Source organism: Ipomoea nil, unplaced genomic scaffold (assembly GCF_001879475.1).
Source record: "Ipomoea nil cultivar Tokyo-kokei standard unplaced genomic scaffold, Asagao_1.1 scaffold0382, whole genome shotgun sequence".
Lineage (NCBI taxonomy): Eukaryota > Viridiplantae > Streptophyta > Magnoliopsida > Solanales > Convolvulaceae > Ipomoea > Ipomoea nil.
In genome coordinates, this window is record NW_017616810.1 from 2,148,766 (window position 1) to 2,168,752 (window position 19,987).

At 37.2% G+C, this 19,987-nt stretch overlaps 4 protein-coding genes, 1 long non-coding RNA gene and 3 other non-coding genes across 13 annotated transcripts; 4 read left to right on the plus strand and 4 right to left on the minus strand.

Moving 5' to 3' along the window:
* Positions 1-3,310: 3,310 nt before the first annotated feature.
* On the minus strand, positions 3,311-9,915 carry LOC109171985 (chloroplast sensor kinase, chloroplastic). Of its 5 annotated transcripts, XR_002052679.1 has the most exons (12): positions 9,391-9,915; positions 9,024-9,185; positions 8,619-8,915; positions 8,417-8,482; positions 8,241-8,309; positions 8,031-8,123; positions 7,475-7,653; positions 6,690-6,963; positions 5,871-6,114; positions 5,361-5,409; positions 4,740-4,990; positions 3,311-4,440 (listed from the first exon to the last, which is right to left on the minus strand). XR_002052679.1 is itself a non-coding variant. In XM_019321108.1 (9 exons), exons 1-9 carry the CDS (start codon positions 9,880-9,882, stop codon positions 5,896-5,898), a joined length of 1,851 nt encoding a protein of 616 aa, XP_019176653.1. In that variant the 5' UTR covers positions 9,883-9,915; the 3' UTR covers positions 5,524-5,895. The 5 variants fall into 5 exon arrangements, 1 of the variants encoding a protein (XP_019176653.1); XR_002052680.1 differs by lacking the exon at positions 4,740-4,990 and having other exon boundaries at positions 3,311-4,276; XR_002052678.1 differs by lacking the exon at positions 4,740-4,990.
* On the minus strand, positions 3,565-4,869 carry LOC109171849 (protein GPR107-like). Its single transcript, XM_019320924.1, has one exon. It carries the CDS (start codon positions 4,867-4,869, stop codon positions 3,565-3,567), a length of 1,305 nt encoding a protein of 434 aa, XP_019176469.1.
* Positions 9,916-11,453: 1,538 nt separating the features above from the next.
* On the plus strand, positions 11,454-13,579 carry LOC109171993 (probable protein phosphatase 2C 14). Of its 2 annotated transcripts, XM_019321115.1 has the most exons (6): positions 11,454-11,815; positions 11,957-12,127; positions 12,329-12,499; positions 12,595-12,774; positions 12,852-13,218; positions 13,345-13,579. In XM_019321115.1, exons 1-6 carry the CDS (start codon positions 11,594-11,596, stop codon positions 13,515-13,517), a joined length of 1,284 nt encoding a protein of 427 aa, XP_019176660.1. In that variant the 5' UTR covers positions 11,454-11,593; the 3' UTR covers positions 13,518-13,579. The 2 variants fall into 2 exon arrangements, with proteins under 2 accessions (XP_019176660.1, XP_019176659.1); XM_019321114.1 differs by having other exon boundaries at positions 12,852-13,579.
* A 305-nt stretch (positions 13,580-13,884) lies between these two features.
* Positions 13,885-13,957, plus strand: TRNAR-ACG. Its single transcript has one exon. It is a non-coding gene; the product is annotated as a tRNA-Arg (tRNA).
* Positions 13,958-14,470: 513 nt separating this feature from the next.
* Positions 14,471-14,543, plus strand: TRNAR-ACG. Its single transcript has one exon. It is a non-coding gene; the product is annotated as a tRNA-Arg (tRNA).
* A 28-nt stretch (positions 14,544-14,571) lies between these two features.
* On the minus strand, positions 14,572-14,840 carry LOC109171999. Its single transcript, XR_002052683.1, has 2 exons — positions 14,778-14,840; positions 14,572-14,685 (listed from the first exon to the last, which is right to left on the minus strand). It is a non-coding gene; the product is annotated as an uncharacterized LOC109171999 (long non-coding RNA).
* A 2,692-nt stretch (positions 14,841-17,532) lies between these two features.
* Positions 17,533-19,841, minus strand: LOC109171994 (GDSL esterase/lipase At3g27950-like). The gene is made up of 6 exons (XM_019321116.1): positions 19,489-19,841; positions 19,002-19,211; positions 18,604-18,779; positions 18,242-18,515; positions 17,896-18,172; positions 17,533-17,823 (listed from the first exon to the last, which is right to left on the minus strand). Exons 1-5 carry the CDS (start codon positions 19,745-19,747, stop codon positions 17,904-17,906), a joined length of 1,188 nt encoding a protein of 395 aa, XP_019176661.1. The 5' UTR covers positions 19,748-19,841; the 3' UTR covers positions 17,533-17,823; positions 17,896-17,903.
* TRNAH-AUG lies at positions 17,609-17,681 on the plus strand. The gene has a single exon. It is a non-coding gene; the product is annotated as a tRNA-His (tRNA).
* Positions 19,842-19,987: the final 146 nt, after the last annotated feature.

Below are 19,987 nucleotides of genomic sequence, written 5' to 3' on the forward strand. Positions count from 1 at the left end.
TTTTATATATAAATAAACCTTATATAGGGTATATTTTTATAACATATTTTCCGTGCATCGCACGGGACAAATACTAGTTATAATTAAGGAGAAAAACTGTTGTCAAGCACCTTGTGCGCAAATAACATATAATAACTTTTCTATATGGGAGGTCATGAGATCAAACATAGGTAAGGTGACAGATACTACAATATCATAAAGTCAGTGACTTTTAAAAAAAGAAAGCTGCCAAATTTTCAATTCCTTTTAAAAAAGAATTTTTATTTTGCTAAAGAAATACAAGGACTGCATAACATCATCTCTCTACCACGTGCAACATGATTATTTTAATTAAGCAGTGTGGGAACTACCTCTCAAAGTGAGGGGTTCTTTGTGCACAGTGAGTAAAAATTTAATCTATGTGGTTCATGTTCAGTTGAATTATCATGATTTACATCCTCTTAAATGTTTTGTCGGGTTAAGTGTGGGGACCCTTAGGGTTGGGGTTCAACCTTTTGGAAGAATGATTATTTTAATTATATTTTGAAAAGGTTGAGAATTGGGATTTTGCGTTACGCCGAAGGTTTTAAACGTAAGGGCTGGAGGAAACAATGTTAGATGCATATAATTTTCACACTTTTTACTAATTGACAATAGAAACTTTTTGATTAAATTTGAAGGTGTACACAGATAAATTACACTCTTATATTGTAGTCTATAAATCATATGAGAAAAATAAATTGTATTATAAAATCATATATGACATACTTTATCGAAAACGTGTTGGTAAGTATTAAATTAGTAACCCATAACCAAACTTTTTAAAGCGAAAAAGCGCACCAAAGCGATGAGCTTGGGCTTTGCTTTAAAGCGAAAGCGCAAAGCGAAGCGTCGCTTTTTCACATAAAGCGACGCTTACTAAAAAAATTAATATATATTCAAAATACTCAAATACTAATGCAAAATAACATAAATACAAAGTTTAGTCATCAAAATAATGTCATTCAAGTTATTTAGTTATTCAAAAATCACATATTCAACAATCAATAATTCAATAATAAAGGCATAAATTTTAATTGAATTAAATGTAAATTGAAATTTTAGATTTTAATTATAGAAATTTCAAAACATAATTTAATACAAAAAAAATGAAAAAAAAAAAAAAAAGCACAAAACGTGTACGGTGAATGGTAAACAATCACTGCCAAGTGTCCAACCAAAGCTCCAACTCTATTCCTATTTAACATTTTAACCTCAGACCAATCGTCTTCTTCAAATCTTCAACGACGTAAGTCGTAAGAAGAGAAAGGAGGAAAAAAAAAACAGAGTGAGAAGCATGGGCGATTAACCTCGGGGTTTTGAGTTCATCTATCAGGGAGGAGGTGGTGGCGAGGCAGCAGCGAAGCAGCGATGATGATGGTCGAGGGAAATTGGCAGAAAGTAGCGACAGACGGAGAGGGTGCGCAGAGAAGAGCAGAGAACGGAGGTCTGAAGTTTTTTTCGCGACTTAGGGTTAGGTTAGAATTTTTGTTTGTTTGTTGTTTTGACCGTTAACTTGCGCTCTACATGGTAAAGCCTCGCTTTTCGCCGCTTCATCGCTTCGTCACCTCGCCGGAAAAGCGTGCTCAGGCGCACGCTTTCCCACACAGCTGCGCCTTGCTGAAGCGGAGCGACAAGGTGTCGCTCGCCTCGCTTTTGCGCTTTAAGCGCAGAAGCGAGCGCTTTTAATAAGTTTACCCATAACAAAATTATTTTATACACAATATTTTTTATTGACAGGAAATTCTGTAAATCACTACTCAATGATGTGCACGAGATAAACTCAGTCTTGTAACCCTAGCTATCAATTCAGCAAATAATCATAAAGATATTCATAATTGATCGACTCAAACCAATAATGTCAATAAGGCCGCTTTCGCTAAAAATATAACTTGGAACCTTATGGTTTGAACGAGAATGAATTTTTACACAACTTTTTTTTAAAACAAATTTTTAAATATACATTTTATTGTTTTTCATTTTTAAAATATATATGATTTGTTATTTTAATCTCTGATAATCTATTTTTATAAGTATAAATCTCCAATTACATTTTTATAGTCATTTGGTCCCTGACATTTTCAGTCCACGTCTATCAATCATTCCATACTTCCAAGACACTCCCTATCTACATCTAGATTATAGAGTCAATGTTTAAATAGTTTTCAACCCAAATTGGTTTAAAGAGTAGTGAGTAAATACCTAAAATGGTCCTTCGACTATAGCTAAATTCATAAATTGGTCTTTGATTTTTAATTTCAACCAATTAAGTCTTTAATTTTGCAATTTTGACACGATTTGGTCCTCTATCTATTTGATCATTTGTTGACCGTGATCGACGATCTCCAGAAGAACCTTTAGCTCTCGTCGGAGCATGTGGAGGCCTCCAGGATGACGTTGCACCGGTTCGGAAACACGTCGTCTTCTTCGCTCTAGTACGAACTCAACTACATTGAATCCAAAGGGAGGATGAAGAAGGGCGACCGGATTTGGTAGATTGCTTTCGGCAGTGGATTAAAATGTAACAGTGCGGTCTGAAAGTGCAATCGGAATCTTAAAAACCCGACGATGGACCATGAAATTACATATATATCCTCAAAAATCACAGTCAACAAACGGTCAAATAGACAGAGGACTAAATTGTGTTAAAATTGCAAAGTTAAGGACTTAATTGGTTAAAATTAAAAGTCGAGGACCAATTTGTAAATTTAACTATAGTCGATGGACTATTTTGAGTATTTACTCAAGAATAATTGACAAAAGTCAAAGTAAGATGTTATGGTCAAAGATTAAGAATACAATATCGTAATAAATTAAATACACAGCATTACAACACAAATTTAAGACTCATATTTACAAAAGTGGATAATTGTGAGAAAAACAACTCATCGTACGCCAAAACACGGTAATTAAAGTACAATTTTTTTAAAAAAAATTATGCTCAATAAAATATAATCGAGTTTAAATCACCACAAATTTAATTATTATCAATATATTATTAATCAAGTTCGTTCTATAGGTTTATTCAATGTTGCAAGGCTGCAAATTTCCCTTGTCAATTAAAATAGAACTTCTAAGCATTATTATCAATTAGTGATGAAAGCCAAGTTTCCTTGTTTTGTGGCTCTTGCAACCTGTCATTCAAATACAGGATGAAGATTTTGGGGTTGGACGAAGCCTCAACTCTTAGCCAACTATTCAACAAAATGGAATGGTTCCTACACGACACTAATCACGGCATTACGACTGGTAAACGCACTACAATCACGCCAATGAGACCAGAATATTTGCATGCACTTAAAACGCATATTATGAGTTAAAATTAACTGTACATGAATTGTTTTTTTTTTAAAAAAGGACTTATATACAGGACAAATGTTAAAATTAATGTTAGGTTATTGCTAAACTAAAACCCCACATATTGGACTGCAATCATATCACTTCATGCCTTCATATTGCATAACTTTGTGCAAGCAATGCAATCCGACAAACAAGCACTTATCACGAAGAACTAACCCTCAAAAGCTCGAAGATGATGTTCGATCTTCAGACAACTACTGAGGTAGGCATAGAAGAAACAGTAACAAGCTCTTCTTCTCCCTGTCTCTCTTCAAGAACGAAGTAATCGTTCTTTTCGTTAGGCCGGAACGTGTAAAAGGCCAGCATGTAAACACCACCTTCAATGGCTTGCTCCAATATAACACTAACCCACCAGAATTTGTAACTCAGGAAAATTCTGAGTATAAATATCCCTAATTTTTCCATGTACACATAGGCTTGGAGACAGATATAGATAGAACAGAAGAGCGTCAACTGAAAAGAGGTTATGGCTTCTTTTCCTTCTGTCTTGGAACTTTCTCTAAGGTTGTCGATGGTGTGGGAGACGGGGAAGACAATCCACATGGAACATGAGAAATCTACGGCATAGAATGTGACAACCCAGTAGCTGTAGTTCTCGATCAACGGCCCCATCCCTTGCATTACGATGAAGCAAATGTCAACTACAATTTGCATGAGAACTGATAATGCCAGCACAAGTTTTTGTATGTCTGGTAGACATGGTGTTAGTAGTGACCAGCCGCTTCCCATTAGCACGAAGACGATATCGAACAACAGGGTCCTGATGAAGGTTAGAGCTAACCATATAATGTCCCAGCCATGGGGAGTGCCGGTGAACCTGACAAAGCATTGGGTTTCATCTCTGGAGAAGAGTTCCAAGGATTTTACGAGAAGCAGGGCCATCATGAAGATGTGGATTCTGTGAACAAACGGCCGGTTTTTGTAGCATGCATATATCCATAACAACAAGAAGATGAAATAAAGAGCTGATAGACTGAAACCGATTGCTGGGGAGACGATGAAATGTTCATCAATGAAGTCTTTTTTGCCTTTAGGGTTGAGGTTATAGGTTTCGAGGTTTACCTGCATGGAAATAGAGGTTTGAGGGGCACAGTTTAGGAAGAAAACATAATATAGGTCTGGGCTGGTGATGGGAATGGTTTTGTTGATGGATGTTATAGAAAAATTGGAGAGTTCATTGAAGGTGACAATTGGGGAAATGAAGGGTTTTCCCAAGATACATGAATTATTGAATAATGCATCTTCTAGGGCATCAAAAGCTGGGGAGGGTGCATAAAAGAAACCCATGAGGGAGGAGTTGACAGGGTTCGTGGATGTTGAAGACATAAAAACAGAGGAAAGGGAAATAGAGATATAACCACCTTTGGAAAACCCGAAATCTTCAAACATGATGACATTTCGTGATTCAGATAATACATCTAAATGCTGGATTTCACCATTCATTAAGGGGATATGGAAGATGAGGAGAAGGCACACCACAATCACCTCCATTAAGAGTTTAGGCAAAATGAATTGAAGGCCGGGGGGCTTTCAGTAAGGAAGGTAGAAGGAGATGAAGGAATTATGTTGCACATTAATATTGGAATGGATACAACCTTGGGGAATTTAAACCCTGGAAGAAGAAAACATATATTTAGTAAACCCTGTTATTCCTTTGGATGTTTGGCTGTCGGAAAGAAAATGGTCAAAATTAGGGTTCTCCATCCCAATGAGAGAGGGAGGGAGAGGGAAAGAAAGGGTATGTTTTTGGACAATTTTTAAGAATAAATGAAAAGGTTTATCTATGTTGTTAAGAGAAGAATTCCAATGTAAATCACACATGGACTAATATTATGGTGGTTCGGGTGCAATTTGGTGGTAAGCTACACTTCTTTCTACACAATAAACCTGAATTCGAACCCCACCACCCTCATCCCTCATCAGATGTACCAACAAATATAGATTATTATAATATTATATGATATATATGCTTGAGGACTCACCTTATCTTGCGCCAAAGGTTGAGCCATCATTCATCAATCTAGCTAAGTCCTACTTAAACAACATAATGATCAAATAGAGATTGAGAAAACCACAAGAAAAGTATAACTTAATCTATACACTATAACTCATCATAGTAGTGTTGCTAATATACACATCCATAGATGAAAAGAACATAACCATACAGGCACATTCATATTTATACAACCAGAAGAACTACATGTACTGATGTACATTATATGTAATCCCATCTTTATTATATATTCTGAGTTTCATTCACACTATATCTGGATATTGACAGCCAAAGGGATGGAATAATATGTACACTAATGAATTTTGATGTTCAAATAGCATTCTAGTAGTACGTAAGTTTCCTCAGGCATTTTTAGATTTAGTTCTATCCTCCAAAGTATAGCTATATTCCAACATAATGATCTAGAGTACATAACACCAGTGTAACCCCCTGCCTTATTACAGTAAAAAGACCCACGGAAGATGGAAGATGTCAATACCTTGATATACTGCATGTGGAGCCACTTAAGACAGAGAAGGAAACCAAATTTCCACACGGGTTCCCCCAGCCCCAAAAGCAATATCGGTTGTTCTAGGTGATATGACACGGACAACACATCCATAAGTCTCTAGTATTTCTCGAGCAACAGTTAGCCCAGCAACAAAATTCCATGTCATGCTGTCCTCCACTTTGCCTTCAGATAGGAGATCCGCCCCAAATGGTGCAAGAGAATGCATCTGTGTCTGCATACAATGAAGATAACACTTCAGTTGTATATTCAATTGAAAACCAAATTCATTATTTTAAAAAGCTCCTGAAGAACAGAGTGGCTGTGAGGGGGAGAGGAATTGAAAAACCAATCTCTTCCCTTTCATCTTTTTACTTTTTAAAATTCAGAAAACGGCATGATCTTATACATTACCTTCACTGATAATATTTTACTCGTATTCTCTAGACTGCAGAGCATGTCAACTTTGAGAACTGATTCATTCATTATGTGCACTATTTTATGCTAATCATGACATAGCAATCCAATTTGCGACAATCAAATATTCCGTAATTTAAAAAACTTTACCATGCATGAGACACTCAATTAAAATAATCTTGTTTCTTTTCCCTTTTCTTTCATTAGCCCTTCCTTCCTTCCAATCCTTCCAACTTCTTGATATTCCATGGGATATATCCATAGACATTAAGGGAAGAAGAAAACTTCATGACCCATCACTCTTATATAGTTAGATTAGAAGACTGACAGGAACTCAAAATCAATGCACTTTCTCAACAGCTCATTATAAATAAATGTTTTCAAGATACATACCATATAGTGCATATCAAGCCCATCATCATCAATTACAACAAGAGCACCACCAGCAGGGGCTACAGTAGACAGAACTTCAATCTTTCCCCCAACTTGAGTACGCAATAAAGCACCTTCAATCAAATTGCTCAAAGCTTGCCGTAAAGCAGGTTCTTCAACAGCTACATGTAAAGGTCCTGTTTGTTCACACAGTTCCACAGCTCTCTGCTGATTATGTGCTAAAGGTTCCATTGCCTCAACCAATTCTGTTAGTACATTTGACATGTTGCACGGTCTTTTGAACCCCAAATGTCATATGAAGTTTTTAATAAAAAAAGAAAGCGAGTTAGTGGTGCAATATGTAAAATAGCCACAAAAGCTACTGCATGCATGTATGTGCAGGAATGAGAATTCATGCAAGAAGTGGATGAATCACAATCTTAAAAGAGGGGCAGGAGAAGGGGAAGAATAAGGGAAAGGGAAGAGGGAACACATAAAGTAATAAGGTTAGTCTGCTTTGGAAATGAGGGGATTTATTTACAAAATACTACAAGGAAAACAGAAAGGTAGCATCACAAAATCTGGACCACCAAGGAAGAGAGAACTTTGAAACTACTTAGTCTTTCATTACATTCCACTTTATTAGAATTCGTACACTTAGGAGGATCAAATAGAGTGTGTCTTTTAATGGCTGTCCTGCTATGCCCATAAAATCCAAATCTCTTTTTGCAAAAGCAAAAATAAAGTTGATCCAATAACACACTAAAAGTCAGGCATGAAACACCTTAAGAGTAACAGAAGCCTACCTGATTCCTTCTCGATGTACAGGTGCAAGAGCAAGAGGTGGCATTGGCAACTCTTGATCCTTAGATCTCGAATTAAGAGAAAATTGTCCTCTAGACTCCTGTTGCTTATAAGAATTATCAGCAAAAATTGGCTGGTGCATCTTCTTCAGTTTTTCTTCATTGAAGCGGGTAATATTAGCCTGAATGAAAGTAAAAGCTCATAATCAATACCCTTTTCAGTTTTAAATGATACCTGAACTCCACTTCTTATCATGATGAATAATAGCACTTTATGTCATATTGGCAATTGCCAATTAACAAAGCCCTTCCTGCTAACCCTCCTGGAACAGGAGTAGCACACAGGAAATTTGTTTATCTCATTATTAGACCACATAAATGTGTCCATATATGCATAGATTATTTAACTTGTACTTCAACAATGGCAGCCCTCGATCTTATATTTTCAAAATTAAACAGGTTCTGCTAGTAAAACTTCAGTGCTTCCCATGAGCTCTACAAATGAAAAAAAAAAAGGATGGAAAGAGATTCAAACAGAGAGAGGGAGGAGGTAGAGGACCTTTGTGAGGTGAACAGCATCCTGCATCTGTTGAAGAGTATCTCTCATTGAATCACCTTGCTCCAAAATGTCCTCCACAATATCATATGATATCTGCACAAGCTCATCACTACCACCCATCTCTTTGCAGGAAAAAAAGCTTTCTTGGGCAGAAAAAGTGTGTGTGTGTGTGTGTGTGGGGGGGGGGTATCCTGTTGTAAAGGTACAAACCTCATTTTTCTTTGTGTGGACAGATAACATTTTGCTCAAAGTTTGCATGCTGGAAAGGGAACTCCGAATCTGTGATTATGGATTAGTTAAAAGATCTTCAACATCAAATACAGTTGACAGGTGCTAAAATTTAATGAATCATACAGTTACTGTACTACATTATCAAAGAATCTTACTTGTTCAACCAAATTACTCATCCTCACATTATTTTGCCAGGAGGACTGCTGGAGCAGGATTGCTTTCTGAAAAAGAAGACAAGTAAGTTTTTATGCAGAACTAATGTCAATTTAGTGTAATTACAAAGTTAAGAAAATTTATAAAAAATAAAGAACATCAAATATCATATTAAATTAAATGTACCATTTGTCATGAAGCTACCTGGTCCATTACATAAGCCATTGCTATTGAGCGAGAAATGTGAAGAGCATTTAGTCTTTGCTCAGCACTGAACTTGAACATCCCCATTAAGTTGTCTTCGCTTGTTTGGAGTGCGAATGATTTGGGCTCCACACCGTGGGGCAAAGAATATAGCTCCCGTTTGCCAGACCAAGCTTCTGGATCATGTAATCCTTTATCAATAGAAGTAGTTGGAAGCTCAGCAACTAAGAAGCCAACAACAAAGGGGTGTTTGACCATAGGAAACACCACAGCTCCAAGCTCAGGAAGTAATTCTGCCTACCAATAAAAGAAACATTCATCCAATATCCAAGAAACAATTTAGAGACAAAATTAAAGTGTTCAATTGCAATTGAAAAGACAAATATGAGAACTGAATTATCACACCTCTAGGTTTGAAAGAGCAGCTTCTGCAGCTCTTAAACCCGTGGCAACGCTAAAGTTTCCAATGAGAATTACAATATCAGATGTATTAACACCTGGATATAAAGTGACACGGCGCAACTCTAGACGGTCCATAACGTAGCTACCAGCTGGTCTCACATAAACCTGCATTTTGCTTGATCAGAGAACAGATCATTACAAACATCAGAAATCATAAGATAGTGATAAAATTAGGATAATTGCTCAAAAACCATAAGGAAACTAGCGGGGATAATATAATAATCTAATATAGCCAATCTGAGTAATCTATTAGGTGATCGTATGAAAATAGAAAGTGGAAAGAAGTGAAATAATGTTTCCGATTTCTCACCGAAAATATAGCTTCGGGATGGACAATGCGACGAAAGAGGTCCAACTGTTCAAGGCAAAGCCTCTGGAAGTCGGGGCTAGGGAGGACCAAGTTTCTGTTCTTGTCGCCGTCTTTCTCTACCACCTGCACGAATTCCACAGGCGAAGTGGAGGAATTCCGAATTGCCGCCGCAACAGCGGAGGCGGAAGACACCATTGCCGGCTCCTCTCCTCCACCTTGAGCGGGATCATCGCCGGCGCAAGTGTCGCTCACTTGACGGAGATAATCAGTGCTAGCAGTAGACGGAGAAGGCGAGAAGGAGGAGGCGGTGTGAGTGAGTAGGGTTGGCCTTTGCGGGGAGGCATGAGCGGCTGCTCTGCAGAGAGCGGAGTATTTGGTGGCGACGGCGGAGGCAGCGGTTGCGGCGGTAGGGCAGAAGAGTAAGCAGCAGTTATGGTGGTGGTTGGCGGGAATGGATAGAGGAGTTTGCGGTGGAAATAGAGAGAGCACCATTTTCTTCTTCTGTGCCGGCCAGTCGGAGTTGGGTTTGGTGGTTTCTTTTGTTACACCAGCTCGGGAAGTGTCTATACTATGGGTCCCACTTCGGTATACGGCGGCGTTTAACAACCAGTAGTTCTTCTTTTTCTTTTCCTTTTTCTTTTTATTTATGAATTTGATATACTATAATGTTATCTTTATCTCTATACTTTTTCACTTTTAAAAGTGAATCTTGTATTTACAAGAGTACATCACTAAATTTGTAATTCATTCACTATTTTCTTTACATCCATGCAATAGCCTCTCAAAGTAATGTCACTTTCATATTACAATAATAAATTAATAATTTTTTAATGAATATATACATATATAAAATAAAATAAAACAAATGTAGAAAAGCTGTCAAACGGCATTGTATCGGAAGTTTGCTAAAATAGTAAGCTGGTTGATACACCGTGTAAATAAAATAAAATAAAAAATTATATGCAAACACATCATCTTGAAAGTGTGTCTCTTTCAGGGTTAAGAATAATCTAAATGTTATTTAAATCTACTCAACTATTCACTATGGACATTTCAAATCCTCCTTCAATGCATAATTAATGACAATTTCACAATATAGAAATTTTGTGTAATTTTGATGACTATCACTTTTAATTGTTTGAAATTATTGAACTACTCAAGTATTATAGTTAGGTGTGTACAATAAAATATATTTATAGAAAAATTAATGTGTGGATAACACGAAATACTTCTCAAATTGAGATGTTTTTTTTTTTTAAGTAAATCAAACACTCTAAGTTTTTTTTTTTTTTTTTAAACACTCTAGAATAAACCTCCATAACTCCATTAAAGATCACAAACTTACAAAGCTTGTTTTACTCTCATCTCAATAATGCTAGACTTGTCTCTCTTCATTGATGTAACACAATCCCCTTGCACCATAAATTATGCCTTAGTGGTTTAATAGAGAAATAATTAGAGCGATTTTCACTTGGTTCCAATAATGATATTGCTTATATTCTAAATAAAGACCGACTATGAATTTCTAACCCTAAAAGAATTACTCTCCATTAGTTTGATTCTTTGCTTAACATTTTAGGAAGACATGTAGGAGAGAGGAAAAAAAACAGGTCTGACCCTGAAAAAAAAAAAAATTTTCATAGGCTCGACTGGGCACCGTCTGTGCAGGTTACGTATAGGCGGCATAGCAACCTGCAAGCCCCATAAAAATTATCTTTGTATGAGATACTAACTCTTATCTTGCTCCACATTTCTCATCCACATAAGTCATCTTTTCCTAAAAAAAATGTGTAAAAACAACAGATTGGGGAAGCTCTTATTGACGCATCCATATTAGCGTTAGTTGAACCTCATATTCTAATCCATTAAGTTCCACTGCTTGTATTTATGTGATGAAAGTTTTATGTTAATCTTGTAAAATACGAAATGAAATTTTTTATTCAATAGAGAAATATAAAAAGTAACTAAAGTTGTCAACTTTAGAACCTTGACTCCTCCGCCCCCCACCAATCTCTAACGGCACACAAACAACGATCAATTAAATCCAGGATTTGTAGCCGTTAAATCCCTCCCTCCACTCTCCACTTCAACCAGAAATTTAAGCACTCTGTGAAATTCTGCCGCAGCAAGCACTTTCAAGATCAAGAGCGGTGACCCAAGACGCAGTTTCCAAATTTTTCAGAGAGCCAACACAGATCCCGATATGGATTCTGGTTCTCTGAAGAGGAAGAGACCTCCCATGATCGAGATTCCTAATGTCCTCCGTGAAATCAGTGCGCCCGAGGAGCCGAGAGCTTGTGCCACCGCCGCCCAGGACGACGCCGTGTGGTTCAGTGCTAAGGGGGTGGGCGTTTTCTCCCTCAAAGGCCGCAAGAAGTTCATGGAGGATACCCACAAGATTGTTTGTTGCCCGCATGCCAAAAAGGTCCCATTTCTTGAACTGATATATTGTTAAGAATAATGTAGAATGTGCTGTGTGTTTCTGGGAATTCTTTTTTGTGAAAATTGGGCAAAGTTTCTTTCTTTATTAGTTTTAAATGGATTTAATTTGGACTTTGAAATGTAGGGATTTTTTGGAGTGTATGATGGGCATGGAGGGAGCAAAGCTGCTGAATTTGTAGCAGAGAATTTGCATTCTAATATTCTGGACATGCTGAAGAATTCACCTGGCAGTTCAGCCAAAGAAGATGCCATTATGGCTGGGTATTTGAAAACTGACTCTGAATTCTTGAAAAAGGTATGAGAATCTATAACTGGTCTTTATTAGGTTCATACTGTAGGCAATTTGTTGTTTTCTTGAACATTCATCATGTGTTAACCATATCATAGATGAAATGCTGCAAGATTTCCCATGTATACCCACCATGTTTACTGCAATAAACTGCAAACTAAGTTAGCTCTTGGGTCATTTAAAAGGCTCTTACTTTAAGTTTTACAGGGAATATGCAGTGGTGCCTGCTGCGTCACTGCTTTGGTTGAAGGAGAGGAGATCATAGTTTCCAATTTAGGGGACTGCAGAGCAGTTCTTTGTAGAAGCGGAGTAGCTGAAGTCCTTACGAGAGATCATAGAGCTGGACAAGAGGATGAGCGGAGAAGGATCGAGGATAAGGTACCTCTTTTCTTGCATCAAAACTGTTCTTTGAGCTAATAACATGTAGGAGATCCGTGTTTGCTGATCACAACTTCTTTGAGCTTCTGGTATAGGGAGGCTACGTTGAGATTCACCGAGGAGCTTGGAGAGTTCATGGTGTACTCTCGGTTTCCAGAAGCATTGGAGATGCTCATTTGAAGGACTGGGTAGTGGCCGAGCCTGACACAAAGAGAATGTGCCTTACTGCAGATATGCAATATCTTGTTTTAGCTTCAGATGGACTTTGGGACAAGGTTGGTAGAAATCCTGCTGTGAAAAAGGCCAATCTTTTTTAGCAATCCTTTCAACTTTTAGTATTTTGTTGATGTAGGTTGAGAACCAGGAAGCCATAGATATGGTGATGCAATCATGTCAACCGGGACCAAAAGATGATGATTTAAAAGAAAACGTGTTTGAATTTGATTGTATAAGCACCAGTCCCTCTTCAAAGCTAAAGAGAATTTCTCTAGTGAAGTCAAACAAAGGAAACGAAAGCGATTTTGGCACTGAAAATGGAAGTCCTGCACAAAAGTCTCTGAGGATTTCATTGGCCAAGTCTAGTAGAGTAGGAGGCTACTCTCCATGCTCTAACAGAAGTTCTGATAACTGGAAAGAAACAGATGATGAATTCAGCAGAGAAACCGAAACTCCATTGAAGGCTCGACGAATTTCACTGGCACATTCAAGTATAAGGGCAGGCTGCTCTCCATGCTCGACTAAAAGTGGTGATGCCTGGAAAGAAACAGACGATGAATTCAGCAGAGAAAACGAAAGCCCATTGAAGGCTCGACGAATTTCGCTGGCCAATTCGAGTATAAGGGCAGGCTGCTCTCCACGTTGTAAGAGAAGTGTTGTTGATAGCTGGAAAGAAAATGAAGAAAAGAGTGCACTTGTGGATGCCTGTAAGAAACTTGCAAGCCTTGCTGTGACAAAGGGTAGTTTGGATGATGTAACTGTGATGATCATTGATCTTGCTCATTTCAAAAACTTGCCATGAATTTTTCAGATAGTTTTGTTTGCTTCTGCATATATATATATATATAATTCTTTCTTCCTACATGTTACAACATGCCAGTTAGCTCTTGAACCTTGCATCAGATGTTGCAATTTGAACAAACTAACAATGCAAGAGAGATAAGAATGGATGAAAACGGGTTAAACTATTCTTGAAAGGAACTGTCCAAACGAGATAACTCTTTTGAATTCCAAAAGTTTCAATTAGAATTACTTGGATAAGACGTTTTAGTCTAAAACTCTTGCCATATAAGCAATATGAAACTATTCAGAACAATAGAGGCGGCACTAAAACATGAAAGATGTAATAGACTAATAGGTAACTAAACACCAAATGCTTAATCAAAATTGACTCCATGGCCCAATGGATAAGGTGTTGGTCTACGAAACCAGAAATTCTGGGTTCGATCCCCAGTGGAGTCATGCCCCTTTTAACTTGTGTCCAATCATTGCAATCTGCTTTACCTTCTTTTTCTTTTTTCTTTTACATTCTTACTATTATTGTTGTTATATCCTCCTCGGCTCGTCTTCTTTGCAATGTCTAATAATACTCTTCACCAAACTTCTAGATTCAATTGGGACATTAGGACTAAATGTTACTGCTGATTTTTCAAGGTTTAATTTTCTTTGCTTCAACAGTGAGAAGCAAATGTGGGATTGTAGAGATATTAGGACATTTTCATAGTTAAATTTGATTTAAAAAAATCAGTAAGCTAATAGAAAATGATGCTTAAAGAAGTGTTTTCCATCTCACCTTATTGAGGCCAATCATCTAATACAAAAAGCCAATTAAGGAAACCAGAGATTCTGGGTAAAAAAATTGACAATAACTCTACTACATAAGTGCATTCAGATTGTAATTAAAAAAAAAAAAAAAAAAAAACATTTATTGTAATTAACATGTCATAAAATAAATTCTGCAACACTATTGCATGTGACTCTGTGGCCCAATGGATAAGGCGCTGGTCTACGAAACCAGAGATTCTGGGTTCGATCCCCAGCAGAGTCGTTTTAGTAGTGCTATTGATTTCCTTTTCCTTTTCTTTCCTTCCAAAGTACACCCCTTCTGGTGCTATTTATTCTCCCTTTTGCATGCTATACCCAATATGCTTTGGCTTTAAAAGTTTAACCTGTTCTTCCACTGAATGTACCTGCAAAGCTAGCCAATTTAGGTACTATGAAGTTGTAGACAACGAGAACGAAGCCAAAAATCTGCACATCTCAACCAAACATTTATTCTTACACTGGGTTTCAAAGTTCAGTGTTACACCATTCATTTGATTCGTTTACACCCCTCCTCCTCGGGGTGTTACACTGTTCATTTGATTCGTTTACACCCCTCCTCCTCAGGTTGGGATGGGCTTCAGTAACACGAGTTTGAGGGTCAGAGTAGAGGCCATCACCAATACGGTCAGCGACCCATCTATTTGCAGCCTCAGTGTAATGTACGCCATCCCAGCTGATATACTCTGAAGGATTATTGCAGCTGGTTGCATAAACATCGGTTGTTAATTATTGCAGCTTCAGTGTAATGTACGCCATCCCACCTTAGGTAATTCTTAGTTACCAAACCAAGAAGGTCTTGACCAACTTGGTTGTTAATTGTTATTGTCCCAGATAAACCACCATTTCATAATCTGAAATCAAGATTTCTTGTTTCTGTTTGAGATTTAAATTTTGCACCTGAAAGATCTTTCTTTTTGTGTTTTTCCATGTGTTCTTGACATTTCTGTGCAGCTGAAAAACTGGGATTGCCATACTTGAGTGCAGATGGCGTACATTACACTGAGGCTGCAAGAATTACCATCGGAGGCTCGGCCGGAAGGTTTGCCAAAGAAAGTGACACCGTTTGGAGGGGGAAATGGGCCAAAAGCTGCAGACCTACTACCAGTATCGGAATTTAATTTGAGTCTCCGAAGTTGAAAATTGCCGGAATATGAAAGCTGCTTCCGGTGGACAGACCAATCTTCTGGCTCCCAGAAATTTGAAGAAAAGACAGTGCCATGGCAGCTGCTACAACAACACCCACAATGGGTTTCATCTTCCAATGCAATTATGGAATGAAAGATTGCAACTTTTATGCTTTCATCTCTTTCTCCACCACTCCATAATTTTAAGTTATCAGTTGAAATGTTGAATACAAAAGACTTATTTTTCAGTAACACCAAACAAGTGGGAGTTATTCTGTGTTGGGAAAATGGCATTTTTTTTCTTTAATTATATATTTATATCATGTTTGTTCATAAATTATTGATGTAATATTATATTCTCAAAAGGTAAATGTCTTTGGAAAATATTATAGTACCAAAGATCAAGTATTTCTTGGAGGATATTATATTCCTGAAGGGTTATGTCCTACACCTATGTAAAGGGCCTTAACCCTTCAAACTTAGACAGACAATAAACATTAAGCAATCAGAAAAGAATCAAAGACTCGTCTAAGCCAATCTTCCCTCTTTCCTTTATTTTCATTCATTAATTCAATTTTTCTTAAATACTTTTCATATATACGGTAGTACCTGTAAGTCTGTAACCAATAAAACCATCATTCACATCTTTACATTAATTTCTCAATTATTTTAAAAGTAGCCATTTTTCTCCTTTTATGTTGAAATAGACATTTTATCCTTAAAATAAGTATTTTATTTATAAATGAGAATCAGATGTGAAAAAGAGCAAACACCATTTGCAAATTGCAAATATTATAATAATAATTTTAAACTAATGATAATAACAAAAATTAAGACTTAAATACAAATACTTCATTAATACTAAATTTATTATTAATGAATTATTGGTGGTTAATGCTAAATTTAGTATTAATGAATTATTCGTGTTTAAGTCTTTATTAGTATTAACTTATAATTATAATATTTGTAAATGGTTTTTTTTTTTTTTTTTTTTTTTTTTTTTGAATAAGGTTCAAATTGGCCACTGAATGTAACTTGAAAATGCAATTAGGTCACCGAACACTCCAAAAACGTGCAATTAGGCCACTGAACACTCTAAATGTATGCAATTTCACCGGATAACAAGTTACCATCAATTGTAGCAGGTTACCTGCTAACGTGGCAGTTGAGTTGGCATTTTAAATAATTTTTAATAAATTTTAAAATAAATTTAATAATAAATTTTAAATTTTACCTGCTTACCATCAATTTTTTTTTTAATTTTTTAAAAAATTTACAATTAAAAATGTCAACTCAGTTGCCACGTAAACAAGTAACCTGCTACAATTGATGGTAACTTGCTATCAGGTGAAATTGCATACATTTGAAGTATTAATTGTATTTCAGGTTAGTTCATTGGCCAATTTGAACCTTATTCCTTTTTTTATCATATGTATTCTGATTTCATGCAATAAGTTGTCAACTTTAGAACCTTGACTGCTCCGCCCCACCAATCTCTAACGGCACACAAACAACGATCAATTAAATCCAAGATTGTAGCCGTTAAATCCCTCCCTCCATTCTGCACTTCAACCATTCTGCACTTCAACCAGAAATTTAAGAACTCTGAAATTCTGCAGCAACAAGCACTTTCAAGATCAAGAGCGGTACGTGATCCGAGACGCAATTTCCAAATAATTTTTCAGAGAGCCAACACAGATCCCGATATGGATTCTGGTTCTCTGAAGAGGAAGAGACCTCCCATGATTGAGATTCCTAATGTCAAGCATACATGCATATTTATTTCTTTGTGAAAACCATTCTGCATGTGCTATTTGAAACCCTATGAAGTTTATTTATCTTAGAATATACAATAGTATTATTGTAGGCAATTTGATAAGCACATACAATTAACATGAAATCATATGAGTTATAAATATTAATAATAAATTATTGTATAAAAAAATTATATTTTTAATACTAACAACTATTTTATAATTAATGAATTTTTTTTAAAAAGTATATGTATCCCTTTGGAGGTGTAAATAAATAACTAATTTTACTGAACATATCTCGATTACCAAACAAGGGCGGGCCAAAATATTAGGGTAAAAAAATTGACAATAACTCTACTACATAATTGCATTCAGATTTTAATTGTATAAAATATCTTGCAATTGCATATGACTCTGTGGCCCAATGGATAAGGCGCTGGTCTATGAAACCAGAGATTCTGGGTTTGATCCCCAGCAAAGTTGTTCCAATAGTGCTATTCATTTCTTTTTTCTTTGCTTTCCCTCCAAAGTACACCCCTTCTGCTGCTATTTATTCTCCCTTTTGCATGCTATACCCTATATGCTTTGGCTTTAAAAGTTTAACCTGTTCTTTCACTGAATGTACCTGCAAAGCTAGCCAATTTAGGTACTATGAAGTTGTAGATAACAAGAAGGTCAACCAAACATTTATTCTTACACTGGGTTTCAAAGTTCAGCGTTACACCGTTCATTTGATTCGTTTACACCCCTCCTCCTCGGATTGGGATAGGCTTCAATAACACGAGTTTGAGGGTCAGAGTAGAGGCCATCAGCAATCCGGTCAGCGACCCATCTATTTGCAGCCTCAGTGTAATGTATGCCATCCCAGCTGATATACTCTGAAGGATTATTGCAGCTGCCGTTTACTCTAACATCTTGCCAACAAGGCAAGTCGTGACTTTGCCCACAGCAATACCCCAATGGATTCGAAAAACCTGCAACCAAATCAATCTCAGATGTGATCAACCCTTAAAGATGCATTTTTTAAGGCTGGACTTACTTACCATAGGCTGCAGCTTTGCTTATCAGATCGTATTTAGCAGAGTAGATGTCGACGTAGGTGATTCTTGAGCTCTGGAGCTGATCGCGCAATTTGTAGACTCGTTCTTTAAGTTGCTTGTTGAACTCCCGGGCCACCTCATTGTAGGCCTCCACGCACCCGTTTTGATCAGTGGTTTCCGGTTTTTGTGGATCATCATCAATAGCAAAGAATGGCAAACACCCTATGGGGCCTGTGTTGTGGATCCAAAACGCCCTTGCGCCTAGCTGGTGGAGTTTCTGAGATACAGAGAACAAAAGGTTAGAGTAATTGCACATTTGCACAATCCGTTTGAGTCCGCCAACATACACAACATTACTTGTTCACCTCTAAAACCATTGCAAATTTATCAATAACAGAACTTATGGACTCTTTTGCTTCTTCTTCTGTCATGGATGTCAAGAAATAATGGAGGTCATTCTGTCCCATGTCCATTGTGTACAGACCCCTTGAAAACTCATCTTCTTCAGGCAGCACCTTGCATTTACCATCTTCATCCTTGGCTGAGCAGAAAATGGTGACAATATGTTATAACTACAATTATCCCAAGTTCCCAACATACTTTTTTTGGTTAACGAGAAAAACCCACAATCACTACTCGAGAGTGTACACTGTGTAAACCAGGTCTAGGTTGTCCCTTCCAGACCAGCTTAAACCAAGAAAGCCCCACTCTCATTGGGAATCAAACTTGTAACCTCGTAGTTACCTAGTCAATTAGGTCTAACCTTGTTCATAAAACTCTGCAGTGCGAGCTCGCAATTGTTGAAACTGGGAGAGCTGTATGCCAAGAGACAAAGGATTAAAGTTTGCATCATACATCTTTCCATTGCTCTGCTGAATAGTGGCTCCACTCACTGCAAAATTCGCCCCCTGCCTGAAATTGCTTCCTATAGAGTCCAGAAATGCACTCAAGTATGGCAATCCCAGTTTTTCAGCTGCACAGAAATGTCAAGAACACAAAAAGAAAGAACTTTCAGGTGCAAAAATTAACCTTAAAGCACTACTACACCTAAATCTCAAACAGAAACAAGAAATCTTGATTTCAGATGACGAAATAACAACCAAGTTGGTCAACGCCATATTGGTTTGAGGGCTGTCATACTTTCTTGTGGTCCCTTTACTGATAGAACAGAATCTGAGATTTTATTGGTTTATCCATCGTCAAGATTCTTTCTGTACTATGTCCAAGAAGTTTCTGAAAAACAGAATTACCTATGAAGTCGATGATGAGGCGGCCATCGGAGGCTCGGCCGGAAGGTTTGCCAAAGAAAGTGACACCGTTTGGAGGGGGAAATGGGCCAAAAGCTGCAGACCAACTACCAGTATCGGAATTTGAGTCTCCGAAGTTGAAAATCGCCGGAATATGAAAGCTGCTTCCAAGAGGAGAATACCCAATCTTCTGGCTCCCAGAAATTTGAAGAAAAGACAGTGCCATGGCGGCTGCTACAACAACACCCACAATGGGTTTCATCTTTCAATGCAATTATGGAATGAAAGATTGCAACTTTATGCTTTCGTGAGTTCATATCTTTCTCCACTACTCCATAGTCCATAATTTTAAGTTATTGAATACGGAGTACTAAAGACTTCTTTTCCGTCACGAGACTGTGTATGTATTTGAGTTGATTCATAATTATAGTCTTCCTCTAAGTCTCTTCTTTGTCTTGTATATATACCTAGATTTTGGACTCTTGTAATTTATTAGTGTGAC

Coding starts and splice junctions, on each gene's coding strand:
- LOC109171849 (XM_019320924.1), bottom strand. CDS start 4,869: ATGGAGGTGATTGTGGTGTGCCTTCTCCTCATCTTCCATATCCCCTTA.
- LOC109171985 (XM_019321108.1), bottom strand. CDS start 9,882: ATGGTGCTCTCTCTATTTCCACCGCAAACTCCTCTATCCATTCCCGCC. Junction 9,186..9,390: donor ATCCCGAAGCTATATTTTCG/GTGAGAAATCGG, acceptor AGCAAAATGCAG/GTTTATGTGAGACCAGCTGG. Junction 8,310..8,416: donor TGAGTAATTTGGTTGAACAA/GTAAGATTCTTT, acceptor CCATAATCACAG/ATTCGGAGTTCCCTTTCCAG.
- LOC109171993 (XM_019321114.1), top strand. CDS start 11,594: ATGGATTCTGGTTCTCTGAAGAGGAAGAGACCTCCCATGATCGAGATT. Junction 12,128..12,328: donor ACTCTGAATTCTTGAAAAAG/GTATGAGAATCT, acceptor TAAGTTTTACAG/GGAATATGCAGTGGTGCCTG. Junction 12,775..12,851: donor CAGATGGACTTTGGGACAAG/GTTGGTAGAAAT, acceptor TTGTTGATGTAG/GTTGAGAACCAGGAAGCCAT.
- LOC109171994 (XM_019321116.1), bottom strand. CDS start 19,747: ATGAAACCCATTGTGGGTGTTGTTGTAGCAGCCGCCATGGCACTGTCT. Junction 18,780..19,001: donor TGCAGAGTTTTATGAACAAG/GTTAGACCTAAT, acceptor TTTTCTGCTCAG/CCAAGGATGAAGATGGTAAA. Junction 18,173..18,241: donor AAGCAAAGCTGCAGCCTATG/GTAAGTAAGTCC, acceptor ATTTGGTTGCAG/GTTTTTCGAATCCATTGGGG.